The sequence below is a fragment of the Chelonia mydas genome, chromosome 8 (genome assembly GCF_015237465.2).
Source record: "Chelonia mydas isolate rCheMyd1 chromosome 8, rCheMyd1.pri.v2, whole genome shotgun sequence".
Lineage (NCBI taxonomy): Eukaryota > Metazoa > Chordata > Testudines > Cheloniidae > Chelonia > Chelonia mydas.
Genome location: NC_057854.1, coordinates 6,552,498 through 6,573,024, shown reverse-complemented (window position 1 = coordinate 6,573,024; position 20,527 = coordinate 6,552,498). Strand labels below are relative to the sequence as shown.

Here is a 20,527-nt window from a genome sequence, read left to right as displayed (position 1 = left end):
CCCCGGGGAGGGGGTGAGACAATCCTGCACTGGGGGAAACGGCCCCCCCGGGGAGGGAAGTGAGAATCTCGACCTGGGGGTGGGTGGGGGAAACGCCTCCCCCCAGGGAGGGGGTGAGAGAATCCCGCCCTGGGGCTGGGTGTGGGAAACGTCCCCCCCCCCCCCCCCGCGGAGGGGGTGAGAGAATCTCGCCCTGGGGCTGGGTGTGGGAAACGCCCCCCCTGCCCCGGGGAGGGGGTGAGAGAATTCCGCCCTGGGGCTGGGTGTGGGAAACGCTCCCCCCCGGGAGGGGGTGAGACAATCCTGCCCTGGGGCTGGGTGTGGGAAACGCCCCCCCCCCGGGGAGGGGGTGAGAGAATCCCGCCCTGGGGCTGGGTGTGGGAAACGCCCCCCCCCCCCCGGGAGGGGGTGAGAGAATCCCACCCTGGGGCTGGGTGGGGGAAACGCCCCCTGGGGGGGGAGGGAGGGGGGAGACTTCCTACTTTATTATGGAAAAAGACTCCTGGCGAAGTCTAGCATGAGGAGGACACTGCCACACGCCCTGGAGCACAGCATGAGCTCTGCCCTTCTCTGCTCTGAGACCTGTGGTGTCCACGAAAGGACCTGGTCTGTTAGCAGAGCCATTAGCACCAGCCCTTCCTGGGATGCAGTGTGGTTTGTACATGTAAGTTTGAATAAAGTTTATCAGAGATGTACTGCTATCCATTAAGGTGTAATATACATTTATAAGGGAACCCAAGAAAAGCCTTTGACAAGGTACCTCATCAAAGGGTCTTAAGCATAGTAAGCAGTCATAGGATAAGAGGGAAGATCCTCTCATAGATCTGTAACTGGTTAAAAGACAGGAAATAAAGGGTAGGAATAAATGGTCAGTTTTCAGAATGGAGAGAGGTAAATAGCAGAGCCCCTCCCACCCCCACTCAGGGAGTTGTACGGGGACCAGTGCTGTTCAACACATTAATAAATAATCTGGAAAAGGGGGTAAACAGTGATGTGACAAAGGTTGCAGAAGATACAAAATTACTCAAGAGTTAAGCGCAAAGCAGACTGCAAACCATTACAAAGGGATCTCTCAAAACTGAGCAACTGTACAACAAAATGGCAGATGACATTCAGTGTTGATAAATGCAAAATAATGCACATTGGAAAACAATGCCAGCTACACATACAAAATAATGGGGTCTAAATTCACTGTTATCACTCAAGAAAGATCTTGGAGTCACTGTAGTTCTTTGAAACCCCCCACTGGGACTATTCAGCTTGGAAAAGAGAGGAGTGTGTGTGTAGGGGGGAATATGATACAGGTCTACAAAACCATGAATGATGTGGAGAAAGAGAATAAGGAAGTGTTATTTATCCCTTCACATAGCACAAGAACCAGGGGCAATCCAATGAAATTAATAGGCAGCAGGTTTAAAACAAACATAAGTACTTATTCAAACAGCATACAATCAATCTGTGGAACTCATTGCCAGGGGATGTTGTAAATGCCAAAAGTATAACTGAGTTCAAAAAAGAATTAGAGAAATTCATGGAAGATAGCTAACAGCCACTGATTGACTTAAAATGGTCAAGGATGCAACCATATGCTCTGATGTCCCTAAGCTTTGGACTGCAAGATACTGGGACTGGACAACACGGGATGGATCACTTGATAATTGCCCTGTCCTGTTAATTCCTTCTGAAGTATCTGTCACCAGCCTCTGTCAGAAGACAGACTAGTGGGCTAGGTGAACCAGTGGCCTGACGCAGTATGGACATTCTTACGTTGTTATGTTCAAGAATGAAGTGGGATAACCTCAATTTTCCCCTCATAATTACAACCAAAATCAAAAAGTATTTCCAGCCAAAATCTTCAGTAAACTGGAGCTAAAGTAGAAGCTGCGTATCAGTTTAAAGAACATACCTTGGTATTGTTAGTTTTAATAAAATTTTATTGAGAGCTTGGAAATTTTAAATAAAGGCAAAACTTTGAAAGATTCAAACTGTTGAAATTATGGAAATGGAGACTTAAGGGACCCTAAACCATCTTAAGTCTGTGCTCCTGTCCATCACAAACTTGTTTCTAAATGATCTTTTATATTCTTGTTTTGATAGAATGAAAGAACTAGAGGTGCCTTGTACTGGTATCCTCCTGCAGTCCGTTATACAGAGTGTACATGGCCAGCTCTCTCTTAAAGCTGAGAACATTTTAAACCCAATACAGCTGGTCATCTGTAAAGCCCTATTTTGAGTCCATAGCTAAACTTAAGGGCTAAATTGCTAAAATACAGGATTTCAGATATTACCACCTGTGTGAGAGATTTATACTTCTTGGATAGTGTAGAGATGAAGACAGAGAGTGGCAGAAGTGCAATTACATGTTTACAATGTCACTATTTTAAACTAGTTTGGGAATAGTTCATGTGAAAAAATACTGAAGTCCATTACAAACAGCTGAGTGACAGCATAATCCGGTAGCAAGGATGGGATTTCCAATCAGGAGCTCTTGATTCCAGCTCTTCCAGTGACACTTTTACAGTCTTAGAGAAGTCACTCAACTCTGGCTGAAGTTTAGCCCTCATGTAACTGATGAATGGAATGATCCCTACCTCATATGCACATTGAGCATTAATATTTTACTGCACTTTAAGTACTATTATTGCACAAGATAAAAAAAGCCAGCTTTGTCTGCTTTATTTATTTTAAGTTCACCACATAAATTAAGCTATAAAGCAACAATAATCTGTCATTAATGGAGTTAACATTGGTAAAGGCAGAGTGCTGCCATTGTTCTCGACTGGAACAAGTGAGATGTTTTGCACAAATATGCACAGAAAACAGCTAAAGTTACTCCTATCTCCTATAAGCTTTGAAGGGAAAAGAAATTCACTGGACTAGTTAAGCCATTCAAAGCCAATGTGCCATTTACTTTTCAAGGTAGCAATTCAGAGCACCAGAGTACATCTGATTTTTGTAAAACAATAACTAGGTGCTAAAGAACCTTTCTTGTGTAGTTCAACAGAGCGACAGACCAGCTCTAAACTCAGCTACAAGTGGTGAATTAACCAGTTTGAAAATAGCCAGCCAGGCAGCCAGCCAAAAGCTAGTTTGGAAAAGATGGTTTTTGATAGATAGTGTTGATAGTTTGCCAGTTACTTTGGCTACTGAAGAAAACTCAAAGCTTAAGTGTTATTTGGTTACATAAGACAGTAGCAGACACTTATTAACACTATACATTTATGAATAAATACTGGCTACACTTAAACTCATGCTGTACATCTGTGTATCATCTACGCAAATTTGTAAACATTAAGCCCCTCTCTGCTGTGATATCCATTGCACAAACGAGCAGATAAGGTGCAGCTCCTTCTCAAAGGCTGTCAAACAGGATACAGATCAATTTGACTCCCTCTGGACATAAAAAGGGTAGAACTTCCTGTATGCCATGATAACCCAATCCATTCATTATATTAATATTTGACTAAGATAAAACTATGCATTTTTCTCCTTTCCCAGATGCCACACATCTTACATTACAGAACAGCAGAGTCATATACAGTACACAAGTTCCTTATTTAACTAAACAGAGCATATCTGGAAGGGCTTGAAGGCCACTTGGTTATCTTCAGGTTGCATGTCAAAGCCCCAAGATAAAGATTTTTGTAGTCTGCATTTACTGCTCATTCAGGGAGATGTTTCACAAAAGTCACCGCTTTTAACTAAGAGCAACTGAAAAAAATCTTTGTAGGAAGAGAAATCCTGCACTGGTTGCACTATAATACTGTAGTTAGTGGTAGTGGTGGCATGTTACAATCAGAGTCATGGACATGCTGTTTGTAACTGGTTTTAGATCTGACTTGTGGCCAAAATAAGCCTTATGGTAGCACGTAAGTTATGCTTATGTTATGGCATGGTATATACTCCTGAAGTGCGGAGGGTTAGGATAAGCCTTTAAGTTTTTTCTGCTCAAGGAGCCCACAACTTCCCCCCCGCAAGTCACTAGTAAACATACTGAGCACACTCCTGAACCCTTAAAGGCTGTGTGTGTATTGAAATAATCTGAGCTGTCATATTCTTTGGTTGATTTCACCATTCATTAAAAATAATTTATTGAATGCAAAAATTGCACTCAGTAGTGTCCTAGCCTCAATAAAAACTGAAGCAGCAGCATGTTCACTTCAGTGACCTATTACTGGTCCTCCCAAGTCCTAGAGTACCATGCATAATAACCTACACTTTCCCACAAAAAAGGCTTAAAATGATATAAATTATAAGCCAAGCCCACAAGAGCTACAGTACACCATATTTCAACACTAGAAGCAAATAAATTCTTAAGATCCATTGCCTCCCAAACAAGCTGTACAGAGAAAGCAATCTTTTTCATAAAGGGAGAGTAAAAACCAGTTACACCTTTGAGTACATAGGCTAAAGAAAATTTTAAACTAATGAGATTCTAATAGGGGATGGAAAGCAAGTAAGAGTGTATCATGCTGCTGCAACAGATGGTTATTGTAACTGAAGAGACAGGGCCACAGCCCTGGCATGTTTGCTCATGAACAGCAGGCTCTACCAGAGAAAGGATTTGTTTTGTTGAGTATTTAAATATTGGCTTCATGGGACTGATGTGTAGAGAAGAGGAAAGCCAGTGTAAGGGTTTGGGGTTTTTTGTTGGTAATGCTAATGTGACTTCAGCAAGGGATAAGGTCTAGAGAGGGCCTTCTTTGTGCTGTAAGTTAAACAAGCATGTGGTGTTGTGAGAAAGCCACAGATTCACATAGTGGGCATTACAGAACAAATCATCCAACAACAGAGTTACCTTCCCCTCCACCTCCCCCGACTCGTGCAACCTCCTCCTCATTTCTTGGCTGGAATTTGTGGTGTGTGTACACATCACAAAGGAGGTTTCACAAACGATTTCAACAGGATGCATTCTGTCATGGCAAAAGAGTCTATCCCGTGGCCACCTTTATGGATCCAGCTGTTGGAAGCCATTATGGAAGCAGTGGGCCAAGGCTGAGCTCCACATGATGGGTGAGCCAGATGACCTCAGAACTCTGATCGCCTTCCTCACTGGGGCGGATTGGAGCGGCCAGATTTTTAAACTCATGCTTCATCTTAAAGCTCACGGTCACTTCACCCTCTTCTTTCTGTGGAGTGACCTTGATGAAAACTCCCACCTTGTTGGCCTTTCTGAAGGCTACAATGCTGCAAAATAAGAAGCAGAGTATTAGATCAGCCAAGTCTCAAGCAGCTTCTCTCTTTATGGGACTGATGCAACATCTCTGGACAGATCTTTGAGTTATTCTAATGCCAACTAGTAACTATACAATTTTTCAAGTATTACTAGTGGTTGTAAACTCTGCTTGAAAAGCTAGCATGATTCTCCAGAGAACAGACAGCTGGAACAGCTGCTTTCAATCTGCCATGTCAGCTTGCAATGCACAACCTATATAGAAGTGAATGTTTTCTGAACAATCCGTACAGTTACTGAAAAAAAACAAACTTCTACATTGCTCAAGCTTGACAAAAGCCTATGTGCTGAGGAAGAGTAACAGAAGAGGAAGTTGCTGAATATAACCAAGTACCACATGCCAAGTTATCCCCCACACACGAAAGATGGAAAACTCACTCAGGGTCATCTTGAAAATCCTGAGGTTCTGCCAACTCATCATATTCTGCTGCAGCATCTTTGCCAGCTAGGATGAGCTCCTTGGGAGGAACAACCACCTGCAAAACAATATGGAGAAGGGCAGTGCTGAAACACATCCCAACATCTGCATATCTAGCATCAGAGTAGGTACTCCCTGCTGACGGCTAGTCAAGCCAGGGGGCACCATAGAGGGAGAAGGAGAGAGTCTTCTGGTTTTCCTCCACCATTTCTGTTTCCTCCTTATCAAATGGTCTCTATCACACTTTTCCCTTAGATTAGAAAGTTACATGTTCTGAGTTATGGATGCTGATAATAAACCTGTTGAAGGTGATTTACAATTGTTTTCAAATTGTACAAGGGTGATATTAATGCACCAGGTTTAAGGTTTAAACCTCCCACATAAGGAGCGTGACACATGGCTGAGACTGATGTACATGAATCCTCCTGTAGCTTATAAGAAGTTGGGTGCTGCTCAGCCCAGCCCACATGAAAGCACAGTGCACTGGAATAGGTCTCTGCATTTGGAGATTGTATAGCAAGAAGGTGCAATACCTTAGCAGTACTGTTGATGTCATCAGGGTCTCTCTCCTCACACTCAATCAGTGTGACATGGGTGAGGTTTTCCACTGGATTGGTCAGAGTCAGAAGAACTTGGCTCTCCTGGTGAGATACATAGGCAGGGTGCACAGTTTAGGAACCAATTACACCGAAAAAGCAGCTTTCACCCTTAGAGTTGACCTCAGGATGGCTATTGTTGCCTTCAAAACGATGTCACATTAACTCCCTGAAGATCTACAGAATACTCTGCTGATGTATACCATCCATCCACCTCATGGGATGTAGGTATTCAGAAAAAGGATGCTATGCCATGTTACACTTATGAAGGGCACTTCCATCTCACGATTATACTTTTATAGAGTGAAAAAGTATGCTAGGAATTTACTCTGCCTCCCAACTCAATTAGCTCTCATTCCCGACATACTGGTACATCTGAGACATTCACCAGTATCATACTATACTTAAGTCCACTCATTCAAAGTGAAAATATTTCTTACCCACCTCATCCCAGACCAAGATAAGGCACACCACTGGTAGATCTTGCCATCCCTTAGTTATGATACCTTCTCTGAACTGCAGTAGTTGCTGTTTTACTCCATTCCATTTAGATATATGTTACATGAAGCTAATGCCATCACAAACCTAGTCCCTCATCATGCCAGAGTACCTTTTTAAAATATTGTGGATCCACCATTCACACTCTACTTTCCACCCTAAGAGGACAAGAAAAGAGAAGCACTGACCTTCATGTAGCGCAGGTTGGGAATGGACATGATCCTCACCTCTGGGATGTAGTTGCTACAAATGAAAGATATAACATGAGTCTGCTTTTGCCAGTACTCTGCCTGTCAAGAGTCCACCAACACAGTCAAAGATACACATCTGACTCGTTTAGAGTGTATGCTTTAGTTTGTTTAAAAAGATACATTTCAATCAAAAGGATTATACAGAACAGACAAATCCAGTGCTCTGTAAATAACTCTTATCAACTACAACCTTATTTTTTTAAACGAGATAGTGCCTTTTTCAGATTGTTCAAACTTAGTAAAAAGAAAAGGAGGACTTGTGGCACCTTAGAGACTAACCAATTTATTTGAGCATAAGCTTTCGTGAGCTACAGCTCAATGCATCCGATGAAGTGAGCTGTAGCTCACGAAAGCTTATGCTCAAATAAATTGGTTAGTCTCTAAGGTGCCACAAGTACTCCTTTTCTTTTTGCGAATACAGATTAACACAGCTATTACTCTGAAACCCTCAAACTTAGTGAATTTCATTTTACTTTTTGGCTAAAGTGGGAAAGTGGAATTTCAAAGAACTAATGTAACGTTGTTCTACAAAGTTTTAAAGGGAATTATTAACAGACACTAAAATCACCTGTTTTAAAGAGATACTGTACAGCAGAGTGCCAAGGGAGCTCCTAGTAATACTGCATTGAGAATAACCTCATAATATGTATCCTCTGGGTAATTTTAAAAAACACAAGTATGCTGTAATTGTCCCTGAAAGCAATGGATTCTACTTGAAACCTGTTTATGCTAGGATAACTTTTGTGCTCATTTGCATGATGCCACCTAGAACGACATCTCAATGCTGAAGGATCAAAGATCATAATTTTTGCTTAATTTTTAAATGAAAAACCTACAATTTTTCATAGCTGGTGCTTGTAGATCTACTTAATCCTTGGCAACACTCTCTCCACTACTGCATACCACATTCTGCTAGATATATTAAAAACAATTTCTTGGGTTACTTAAGGAAACATTGCATGAGCTCCTATGTGTCCGCAACTAGTTTCTGCTACCATGTTATTTTTTACACCCCCGTTATTCCTGAATTTTTGACATCAAGACCACTGCTAGGAGGAAAAAAAATAAATAAATAAAGTAGGGTTTTAACTAGATATTAATACACAGCAAGATACTGCTCCCCCCTCCATTCCCAGCATACTCACACAGCAACCAGTTGGATTTTGAATTTAATGGATGTTGGATTGAATTCTGGTTTACTCAGATTATGTTCACATTTCTAAAAGAGATGAAAAAATATTTTAAACATCACCAAAGCACACATTGTGTACAGCCACACAATAAACAATAGGAACTGCAAGTATCATAGTTTGGATGTTCTATTTACTAATTCTGTCAGCCTAGTACACACAAATCATCCTGAATTTGGTCTAGGCATTTGGTTGAAATTCTGATAAACTGAAAATTTCCAGTTCCAGTACTATCTTGAAAACTTAAGAATTTTGAGTCTCTCCCCATTTTCAAAAAACAAATGGACAAGCAACTACATAATGCAAGATTACAATCATCACAAATCTGCACTAAACCGGAGTTACTACAACCCTTTCCTTCAGATGAAATTAAATTGTATTCTTGTTTGTTGCTAATAATATGTAGCACTTAAATCTCATTTTACATCTTCAAAATACTTTAAAATATTAACTAATTAATCCTCAGCTCTTCTGGAAGTTAGATAAAGATTATCCCCGTTTGCTAGATGGAAAACAGATGTGTTGCCCGATAGCTCAGTGGTTTGAGCTTTGGCCTGCTAAACCCAGGGTTGTGAGTTCAATCCTTGAGGGGGCCAGTTAGGGATATGGGGCAAAAATTGGGGATTGGTCCTGCTTTGAGCAGGGGGTTGGACTAGATGACCTCCTGAGGTCCCTTCCAACCCCGAGATTCTATGATCATACAGTGAATCATCAGAACCAGGATATGAATTCAAGACTTCCTGGCTTCTATGCCTGTGTTCAGTTCTCTGATTTTCTGTTGGGACACTGAAATGTCAAAGGGAATCCGTATTCTGCATTGGGTCATATCACTGGTAACCGACTTTCCATGTTTACTGACTAGGTTTCGTTTCTGTTTTTTTAAACAAAAGGCCATTTTATAATACCAACTATATAAGGTACTCCCATCTCACAGCTAGTTAAGGCATTTAAGTCCAGATTTTCAAAGGTATTTAAGTCCATAAAGATGCAAACAGGTGCCTAGTAGGATTTTCAGACATGCCTAAGCAAGTCGTCACTGGGAGTTAGGTGCCTATCTGCTTCTTTAGGCACCTAAACACTTTCAAAATCTGGCCCTTAGTCTCCAGCCATGGGCCTCACCCTGCCCTACAGGTTTAGTGGGCTTATTATGCTTCACCAGGCCCATATCGAGCTGGTTGTTAGAAGTTTACTTATTTCATGACCCTGTAGCATTACTGTAGGCTGGAACTTTCAGAGACAAAATGCAGTTGCAAGTTAGTTTTCTAGGTGGGTCCCCACAGTTTAGGATTCCAAAGCCGAGGGAAAAGCTACTCTATGTATCCGGTTACCTACCCGACAGCGCAGTGAGCGTTTGATCAGAAGGTGCTTATGGCGCGGGTAGAGCTGGGAAGCACAGATTGGCTGGAAGTCAGGCTGCAGGAGACGTTGGTGCAGGGTAGTCACTGGGCACATATTTGAAAACAAAAACCCAAATTTAATTCTCAACTAGAGTCGCATAAAATCATGCGGTGTGTTTGAGATTACGGTGTATTCTTGCTACATTTAAGGAACTATATACATCACTGCTCCAGTAATTCAGTAATTGCCCTGATCAAAAAAATTAAGATTTCTAGTAGCGCATGGACACAAAGACAAGCCAGCTATACAAAGAAGGAGCAAGGCCCAGGCACTGTAGACATAGGTATGGTAACAATGACAGCCAGCCATAAAACTGGGGACCAGACTTTTAAAGAGACTTCATGACCATTCAAAATTTATTAGGCATGAATAGGAAATAGCACTTGATCGCAGCCTTGAAAAATTTTACTCCACCATGGAAAAATACAATTTTCTTTGCTGTTTTCATTGTCAAATCAGTTGAGCAGTGCACTGTACAAGACAGAAATAGTCTCTGATCCAGGGAGTTTGCCCAGTTCAGACTCATGCACCAGATTACCCAAAAGGTGTATTCCTAAAGCAGTGCAGATTTCTTACACATTTGCTTTTGTGGATTTGAAAGGAGAGGATGGACATTTGGCACAGAGCGTAAGTAGCACAATGGCGTACTGAAAATAGAAAATCTAGATGATTGTTTGAACTTCATATTTTATACTATTCGCTCCCACAGTTCCTCAGCCAATTTACAAAGACTTGCCAATGGAGGAAAAATCCAGCTAAATAATCAAAGAGAGTGTAAAACTATTTTAAACTTATGCCAAACTAATGCACAATTGTTATTATAAAGCTTAGCGTACAAGTCCACTCCCTATCAGCACAGCTATTTCCCTCATTTCCTGTCATTACTAACAAGGACGGCTGCTCTTTTCCTCCTCCAAATGCTGCCAGTTTTCCAAAGCAAATAAAGTCATTAACAAAATGCAATCCCAAGAATGCAACAGGACAGTCCAGACTTTTCAGACTCTCACTTCAACTTTTCTTATTAGACAATGAAGTCTGACCTCAAGCAATTAATGCTGTAATTTAAAAAGCCAAAGATTTCATAATTCTTTACTAAGTTGCATCACTGCACCATCTCAAGCAATACAATGAATAAAATCATGCAAACATTAAAATCCCAGGAGGATAATTTAATGTGGACAAAGAGTAGGCTCTTCTCGATGGTTAGCTGGTAAGCAGTAGCACAAGAAACAAAATGGAATGTTAAGCCATTACCCTCTGTAAGATTTATTGGTCTTGTGTAATAATCCTCAGGCAGAGGTTCCACTTCTTCTACAGCATCAGCGGGCTCAATCTTTATCTCCCTCAGGTCCTCTCCTTCTTTTAGGCTGAAGAAAAAAAAGTAAAGACAAATTAGGGAGCCATTAAACACGGTACACCTTTAATGAATGAAAATGTGATACCATAATAAAATGTCAGATTACACTCAAAACAAAAAAAAACAGCGTTAAGGCTGAGATTCCCTCTTAACTCATACCACTGTATGAAGTAACTGACTTTCATTAACTTCTATTAAGAGATCTCTGCAATATCTAGGAACAGCAGGGTAAATTACAGGATGAGTGACAGCATGGAGATTGAGTAGTGAACTCACTCCCTCTGCCCTGGCATTTTACATAATCCCATCTCTCCACCTACTCTAGAGATGATGCCCTTTTCCAATAATATCAAATAACTTACCCATCTCTCTCAATTTAGATCTTTATTTTCCTGCTTATCCCTTTCATCCCTCCCGACAATGTACCAAACCCTGAAAACTCACGAGAGTCCGGAAAGAGCACTGATGGACACCCCAGGCCTCTGACGCTGGAGTCTGGTTCCAAGGCCGTATTTGTCCTACAAGGAAGAAAACAGTACCACCAAATCCAGATCTGCCGTCTGTCAGGACACAGGCCTACAGCAAACTTGAGCCTGCGACAGCATGACAAGCATAGGGTGCCAAGCAAATGAAAGCAAACTGGAAGAGTTTCTTCTCTGCTCAATAATTTGCAACTTTTCTTTGCAAATCTTGTTGGTAAAAATATATAAAACCTTGCGGGCTGGGAGGGGCAGAAGTCTACTGTCAAAGATTTGTCCAGCTTTAATTCTTTACTTTAACCACCAGGCTGAACAACAACAATGTGCTGAACTCAGTTGTACTCTTGAAGGCAACTCAGTTATAGTTAGCGCAGAATGCAGTAGCTCACCTGCCCTAAAGAAGTGGGTACGTGTGAGCATATTACAGACTGAACCACTTTGCACTGCCATCAGAAGTGGATGGAGAAAGTGGAATACAGATTAAAGTTCTAGATGGCATGGGACCGGGCTACCTAAGTCTACCCACCTCTAGGCATGACCATAATGGGCAAGGACAGCTGACGTACTCACTGACTTACTAGATCTCAGCTGGAGATAGGATACTAAAGGTAGAGGACCTGCTGCTCTGAGACCTAAAGAACCTGACTTCTCAGACCTTCAAGGGACTGCTGCAAGGCTCATCCTATTAGGCAAAAATTTGCTTCACCTGGAGCTAAATGAGAGGTTTTCATCTGATGGGTTGGGCTGATTGGTAGGAAGATTATTATTGACACCCATACTGGGCATCCATGTTAGTCTATGCAGGGACCGTGTCTTAGTCAATGCGTCGGAAAGTGCTCTTTTTCAAACATGTTATGTGTCTGAGGGCCAAAAAAAAGAAACCCTATGTTATTAAGTTACAAGATTTATAATGAAGCTCAGAACGATGTTAAAAATCAAACTGGGCTGGACTTCAGACGCACTATTGGTACGTGAGTGGTTTCAAGTTGCACTACAAGAGCTTTAACACTAGCAGAAACTGAAGAGACTTACCACTACGTGTATTGTGTGTTGCTGTGAAGAGCCCCCAAAAAAGCAGCAGGTAGCAACGGAGACAAAATTGCAGCCATAAGACAAGAGCAAATGCACAGAGCAGGCTGGTTATACAGTTAACCAAAAGGTTGCAAGCATACAGAGACTTATTCTGCTAAATGAAGTAAGCTTCTCTCTAGTAGTTACAATAAATGTACTATTCGGATCTGATAAATTGTTAAACCCAACTTCAGTAAAGACTTTTAGCAGATAACCAGTATGTGTCAATCCTGCATTAGGTGGACAGTTGGCAAGTATCTGATGAACGTCTGACCAGCTGTACAGAATCGTAGAGAGAAGTATTAACTCTGGTATCCTGGCTAAATTCCAACCCTGGCACTTGTGATCTGTCTAACCTCCCCCTATATAGTTTCAATATATAAAGATTCTTCCTATCCTTTAAAAAACAGTGGTGTGTTACACAGGGGCAGAACTGCTGCAATGTCCTCACACAAGAAGCGGCTGCATTTCAGTGCTAGCTGAGCTGATCCCTTCACACACCGTCTGTGCCGCAGATTTTGAGATCCTTCAGGGATTATTAGCTGCAGGGGGCTGGGAATTAGTGAAATTCTTGGAGGGAAGATTATTGATCCTACCACCTCCCCGAATAGGCCTGAATGACTAAGTATAAGTTCTTTACTTCAAATACTTCTTGAGAGATCTCCTTCCTTTTTTCTGGCAGGCACTATTATCCATCTAATCTTCAAAACTGAGGCAGTAAAGAAGCCCTGCTCCTGTGCTCCACTCTTTCTACTCTAGGAGCATCACTGTCCCAGCTCACCGAAAAGGCCAGTGGCATGTAGTTTCGGCGTCGCACCAACTTCTTACGGTCCCGCTCAATCTTCTCTTTCTGAGCCAGCTGCTGGTAATACTCAACCAGTTTGTTAATCTGAAGGTAAAAAAAGGATCAATTATATACCGCGTGAAACACTATGCCAGACAGGCCAATGGCATTCATCCATCTGTCGAGTTTCCCTTCCCATAAAGTATTTCCTACCATTGCCAATACTGGTTTTATTCTGAAGGAAATACATTGAGGAAGCGTAGATGTCTCTCAGTCTTACCGTACAATGGGCAACAGGAGCAGAGGTTTCATTGCTCCTCAACACCCTCTACCATGGCTCATCTCAAGACCAATTCTATCATAAAAATAACACGTTACCCAACTTTCACTTCCCAGCTACCACAGTAATTGAGATGTTTTTCAGGCTATTGGGTGGAACACATGACACTCTCCAAAGTCATGGGGAATACTGCATGGCCAGTTGAGAACAATTTGGTGTTGAAGTACAATTGGCAATCTCCTTGTCAGAGACCAACTGTGTTTAATAGAGGATGAGGACAGTAAGATATATTATGTTGGGGACCAGGAGAGCTCCAGGCCTAGAAGAGGGGATGACCAGGAAACAACTTCTGTTCACATAGACAAGAAGTGGTGTTTTGTTTTGTTTTGTTTTTTTAACAGTTTGCATGCTAATTAAAATAAAAGTGTTCCTGCCAAGGTAGAGCCATCCTTCCAATGTAGTTTCAATTCTTTGGAACTTAGTTTCTATGTGTGGAACTTTCAGATGAAGTCCAAGAAAGCAAAGTCATGTCTGATCTATGCCATTAAATATTCATGTTTGCAGTGTCGTTGTAGCTGTTGGTCCCAGAACATTAGAGAAATAAGGTGGGTGAGGTAAAGTCTTTTATTGGGCCAACTTCTCTTGGTAAAAGACAAGCGTTTGAGCTTACGCAGAGCACTTCTTCAGGTCTGGGAAAGGTACAGCTAAATAAAAGGTGGAACAGAGGGTTACTATTAGTTAATACACATTGTAAGAGACCATTCAAGGTGAAGTGGCCCGTTAACATCTCTGCAGTTGTAGGACTGAAAAGGGGAGTTAGAGGGTTACAGATTGTTGTAATAAGCCAAACATCCAGTGTCTTTATTAAGATCAGGATATTTAGTGTCTAGCAACGTTGTGAATTTAAGCTCCCAGGCTCATCTTCTGAAACCTGGTGTGCAGGTTTCCTTTGAAGATGAGGACTAAGAAGTCAGCTATGGATCACTTTGTGAAAAGTGTTCACCCACAGGTGATATGGTGTTTTGTCTTATTTTTCTGAGAGAGTTCATTCAAGAGCATAGTGATTGTCTCATTTCACCCACATAGTTGTTGCTGGGGCATTTAGTGCGTTAGAGGAGGTACACCATGTGTTGTGATAGGCACGCTTAGGACCCCCTGCATCTTGAAAGGTGTGTTGTGGGGAGGTATTGATCATCATAGCAGTGGAGATATGTCTACAGGTTTTGCATCTATGTTATGTTAAATATTCATGGCACTTTTCATAAGGGTATTGGTTTGGCCCTACCATTTCCCTCACCACACATGCTTTGTGCCAGTTGGTGGCATTTCAACAACGTTTGTATGATGTAGTTTGTCCTGAAAGATCCCAAAGTTCTGTGCAAGAGGCACTATATAAAATATTACACCTGTGGTAGGATCTGGCATTCTCCCAGGGGCTTTCCTTCTGCTGAATTCAGCCAAGACGCTGACCTCATGACTACAGGTAACCACAGTTTCTTTCTCAAGAATAACTGAGATGCAAAAATTCACTGATCCAAAAGTAAGATCAGAGCCTTTCTGTCCTAGGCCACCCTCCTAAGGTTTAAGCTTTACCTCTCCCCTTCACTTACCCTCTGTGTATGTGGATTCTCCGGCTCCTGCCAACCACCACTGGCTGAAACAAAATAAAAAACCAACAGTCCTCAGAAAGAGAAGATTCTCATGCTCAATACTCTGGGCAGCTACAACAACTGTTCTTAAGACTCAACAGTAGTGTTTTCCGTGACAAGGATGTAGATGAGAAGTTGTAGGCAAAGTTTCCAATTTTTTCATGATAAATCTTGCCTGTTTGTTGTAATAAGATGCTTGTTTAACACTAAAACCACACACTAGGGGCTGCCACCAACAGTAGCCCAGATCATGTGAAACGCCACGCTGAAGTCTTGGAAAGATCCATGAGGTTCCTCTATTTGGAAGGCTATTCACATGAAGCTTCATGGAGAAGTAGCTTACTTGATCAGTTTTTATACAGCATTTTAAACCAATAATATGCTTGTAAAGAATCACATTATCTACAGCAAAGGGCCCAACTAGTGCTACTTATGTAGTTGACAGGAGATGCAATCATTTCAAAAGTCAAATTCTTTGGGAATCACAATGTCCTTCCAGATGAATTAATGTAAACTAGTTTCCACCTCTACTCAAAGTATCCCCGAAGATGTCTCAGTGTGAACAAGAACTGTTGATTAAGTTTTTAAAACCATTCCATAAATGAGTCCCAGGTTTGGATGCCACCTGCCAGTTTACATAAAGTCACTGAAGAATATAAGCTGATCTTACTCCCTTCACAGCATAATTAAAACTGCTATTAATCTAATCACACAGTATTAAAACAATTATTTACAGTATGTTAATCATGAAGTGAAACACAAGGAAATTAAATGATACAAAGTAAGTAAAACCCATGCACTAGGAAGAGTGTGGTAATGATTTAGTTACATGACAGCCAAACCCTACAGAATATAATATAAAATAGAGAGCTTAAATTCTTATTAGATGGCAAGACTATGAGATACCAAAAAAAAAAAAAAAAAAAAAGCAAGCTTCCATTGCAGGACAAACTCAACATAGCCTATCCATCACTTTGGTATCCAATATTTTTAAATGCAACACTCAAGTGTATAGGCAATTAACAAATAAAACAGTGTCCCTGTCCTTCAGAGTTTGCAATGGAAGGTCCCAATCCTGCACTCATTCTGAACTATAGTCACGGGGCTCTGGGCAGCCACAGAGATCTGCTTGTGTCAAGTCAGCTCCAGGATTGTGGCTTAACAGTCTAATCTAACCAGTAAGACTGTGCAGCTTCTATAATTACTATATTCCCTGCTAGGCAAAGGATTTAATATATAAAATTGAAAAATGCCTTGAAGGGAAAACCTAAATTCAAATACTGAACCTAAAAAGGCTTGAAAATACTCATATTTTGTCATCTTAATAGAAGTGCCAATTTACAGAAGTGATGGAGTTATCATAAAGTACATCATGCATCTGTGTTATCACACTGATCTACTTAAGAATCTGAAATAATGGTAGTTTGTTATATAGAGAACTGTTCTGATTAAGGAGGGAAAAAAAGAGTTCCTAATTCAGTTGGATCTTTTACTGGGCAAGAGGCACTATTGTAGAACAGGTTGAGAAGTACAACTAACTAACGAATCTTAATACTTCTCAATTCAGAGACTCCCTAAGTGGCAAGATCACTTTTTACCAAGAGGATGGAGTATCCAGCTCAGACTCTGTGGTTAAGTTTTACTGGGGTTACATACACAACAGACCTGGGAGCGATTTTTGTTATTTAATATCTCTGAACAAATGTTCTCTTCCAACATTAGTCACTGTCCTGTCTTTAATACTGAGTTACTTACCAACAGACTTATCTGCCATGCCCACATCTCTGGAAGTCCAGCGGCAAAATCCACAGGCCAGGTAATATGCTTTCTTCATTGTAGTCTTGGCTGGATCATCAGGAAGTGGAGCAGGAATGCTTGTCGCCCTGGTGGAAAGTGTGTGCATGCAGCATGGGCAGTCAAAACAGTTAGCACACCTGTCAAAGACAAGGGAAAGTCACGAGCTTGAAGCATCCTTGGCAGAACCTTAGTTTTACATAAGGGTCTTAAAGAACAGAAACTCAGAACTAAAATGTGCATTTTTGGTCTCACACAACAGCTTTAGAAAACACTGTGCTCATATAGATTCAATAGGGGAAGGAACAGGATTTCATAAAGTCAGCCAAAGGGTGGACAGAATGAGCTGGTAACACTGAAAAACAGTACTAGGGATTTAACGTCATTTCAAAGCTTATCTACAACATATAAACGTGACGGCAGGTGACCATTTATTATAGTGCCAAAAATTATACATAGCACTTCACAGTGAGACACATTCCCTGTCCACAAGGGATCACAATGTAAGTGTGACAAAACTTAGGATAACAGTTCAGGAGAGGGAGACTGAGAAACTCAGACATTATGGTGATTGAGCCAAACAGTACATAAATGGGCCAGGGGATTATTAATGCTGGAGAAAAGATTGCTCAAAGTAAGGAGCTTTAAAAAGCAGAGATTTAAAGGAGGAGACATTGCAGTACAGAAGCAGCCAATCTTACCTATTCTTCTTCAGCTTAGCTTCAGCTGATGGCATATTTTCCAGGCAACTGGGACAATAGTGAGAGTCCACCTAGCGAACAACAGACAAAGAAGTCACTTCATCCCTCTTGATGCGTGTATTTCCAGACAGGATAGCAGCAGCAGCTGAAACACCTTGCTGCATGATTTCAAAATGTTTTATGGAACGTAACAGCAACGTGAAGTCACTGAAGATATAAGATAGATGTCTGATGTTTGAAATTTTTCAGTCTGGCTTGGCAAGGAGTTTCTCTTTAGTATCTTACCACAGAAGAGGATCTTGTCGAGAAGGATTAAATGCTACTACCTAGGAAACAGGCCAAGTTTAACTGGGTCCTAATATGTTAAAGATTACGAGAGCCTCAAGATAACAGCCATCGGTTTCTGAACTTGAATAATTAAGTCGATAGAGTACTCTGGTCTTTCATCATTTTCCAACTATATGATCACTCTATTTCCATATATGCTCACCATGTGTCTAACTTTATTTTGGCATTATAACTGCATTGGTCAGCAATTAATAGTCTGGAAAGTGTTTTATAGTTATCTTGTATCTTAAAGAACAAATCAATGGGAATATTATGTCTCCTTATACAGCCTTTTATTGACAGAGCTGAAATTAACAACTGATAACTGATCTGTGAAACTGCTTCAGGTTTTGGGGCTGCAGATACAGATTTTTCCTGTCTTAATATGTGATGACTAGCTCAGTCACTGCAGATAAACAGTATGAGAGATGCAGCCAGCTTACTAACCCTTTTACATTGTTAACAAATGCTGAAACATTTGAACAAACAAATGTTTTATTTACATTAGATTATTTCATCTCCACTTTGAGTGCTTTACAAGTCTTTACATACTTCAGAAGGCAACCAAACCAGTAGCCTGACTCCAGGAATTTTGGCAGAATATCATTTTAAGATTATTTTTCCAACTTTTGGTTAGGATATGTCAAAATAACAGTTTTTTCAAAAAAGTTGTAATTTGCACATAGAAAACAACATTTCCCTCACTTCTTAAGCCGTTTGTGTTTTAGGTTTCATAAAACACAATCAGAGCAGTTTTCTTATGACCTTGTTACTAAATCCACCTCTGAATATAATTGTCAAGAAGTTGCAGTGCTCAAATTAGCAACCTTGGGATTGATACCTCACTAATTAAAATAACTTGTGCAAGCTTTTAAACACCTCTCTTGTGTTTTGTTTGATATAAACATGGTGATCAAGATAGACTTTCAAGTGTCAGCAGTCTCTGGACAGAGGGTAACCTATTTATCCATAATCTCAGTTGATCCTTATCTAGATTGTAAGTGTGAAAAGGCCTTGATCTTGAATGAACCCTTTCATTGCTGAAAAACAAATTCCTGCCTGCAAAAATCTACTTTGATTTAAAATACAAGGGAAAATGGCTAGTCTAGATGAAAACAATTTTTTTTTTTTAAATCCACAAAACACTACCTCTGAACCCTGAATCTGGACTCAGACCAAGTCCCAGCAGCCATGCAAGCTTATTTGTGACAGACAATACACGCCATTGTCTCCCAAGAAAGGACACTACTCTATCGCGCTTTGCATTCAGTGCTTTGTCTGGGGAGAGTTTTATACCTGCCAACCACCCGCCACCCCTCTGAGATCTTGGGGAATATCACACCTCCTCGCAGCTCTACAGGGAGGGAAAGCAGCCAAGCGCAGGCCTCGCCCGTGGCCATGCAGTGAGTCAGTGGCAGTCAGGACTCCCAGGCCAGCGCTCCCCCGGCTACACGGCTACACCGCAGTGGGTCCCTGTGCTGTGCCAACCTGCCAGCCGCCACCCTGGGGTTATCCCTGGGCTGCAGGGGCAATATCAGGCAACCAAGGGGAAGGCCAGACCCTGCTACGGGAGGGGAGCAGGAGAACTTCTGGACAGCTCAGGCCATAGGGTGGGGGTGGGCACCCTGGCTAATAATGGGAGGTGGGGGAGACTCTGCCCAGGCCACTGGAGGGAGGGGGCTTGTTTGGGGCTGATCCCCTCAAAGATAGAGACGGTGGGGGGAGGGGAGCCAACCCACACGAGGCCAGGTGGGCTTCTCCCCTCCCCCAGTGTAGCAGCTGCCTCGGACATGGGGGAGACCCTGCCAAGCGGGGCCACCTCCCTATACTCCAGACAGGCCTGAGTAGCTGCCACCCCCCCACCCGTGCATGCACTAACCAATCAGAAAACGAAGCTAGCCGACAGACAGCGATAAAAACCAATCAAGAAGCCAGCCTGGTGGGAACCAGCCCCCCTCCTACAGTTGAGCCAATAGCAGAGGGCTCGAAGGCCACCTCAGTCTCGCCCCCTCGTAGCGAGCTAGCCAATGGGAAGAACCAGAAGGCTTGCGCGGCAGGCGACGTGACCAATAGGCGTCAAGGGGCCGCCCTCCCCGCTGGCCTCCGGTGCGGCAGGAGGCGGCCCGGCCGCCGGGCTTACCTCGTGGGAGACGCACTCCAGGGAGCGGAGTTCGCTGCAGTAGCGGCAGAAGTAGAGCTGGGAGAGCGGCGCGCGGATCTCCTTTTCGCCGCGCACCAGGTACGAGACCCGCTCCGATTGCAGCAGCGACGCCATCTTGGGAGCCGGGGCCCAGCCGCCGCCGCCTCGCCCCCGTCACGTGATCCCGGCGCGTGGCGCCCACGTGATCACCCAGCCACTTCCGGGCCGGGGAGAGGCACGTGATGGGGATTCACAGCGGGTAGTGCCCATGTGGGCGGGGCAGGCGTGGTCCTTCTCCACGTGGTCCTATAGGGGCTCTCTGGCGCCCCACCAGGCGATGAGTCTACAGGGGCCATGGGGT

At 42.4% G+C, this 20,527-nt stretch overlaps 1 protein-coding gene and 1 long non-coding RNA gene across 3 annotated transcripts; one reads left to right on the top strand and one right to left on the bottom strand.

Moving 5' to 3' along the window:
• Positions 1-181: 181 nt before the first annotated feature.
• LOC122461472 lies at positions 182-17,842 on the top strand. The gene is made up of 3 exons (XR_006283390.1): positions 182-658; positions 1,274-1,281; positions 17,831-17,842. It is a non-coding gene; the product is annotated as an uncharacterized LOC122461472 (long non-coding RNA).
• DCTN4 (dynactin subunit 4) lies at positions 1,917-20,527 on the bottom strand. 2 transcript variants are annotated; one of them, XM_043521277.1, is made up of 14 exons: positions 20,167-20,405; positions 17,700-17,770; positions 16,960-17,138; positions 15,166-15,209; positions 13,273-13,380; positions 12,453-12,473; positions 11,386-11,459; positions 10,839-10,951; positions 9,519-9,628; positions 8,142-8,215; positions 6,934-6,988; positions 6,185-6,292; positions 5,612-5,709; positions 1,917-5,187 (listed from the first exon to the last, which is right to left on the bottom strand). In XM_043521277.1, the coding sequence occupies exons 1-14, from the start codon at positions 20,299-20,301 to the stop codon at positions 4,974-4,976; spliced, it is 1,404 nt and encodes a 467-aa protein (XP_043377212.1). In that variant the 5' UTR covers positions 20,302-20,405; the 3' UTR covers positions 1,917-4,973. The 2 variants fall into 2 exon arrangements, with proteins under 2 accessions (XP_043377212.1, XP_007071563.2); XM_007071501.4 differs by lacking the exon at positions 12,453-12,473 and having other exon boundaries at positions 20,167-20,527.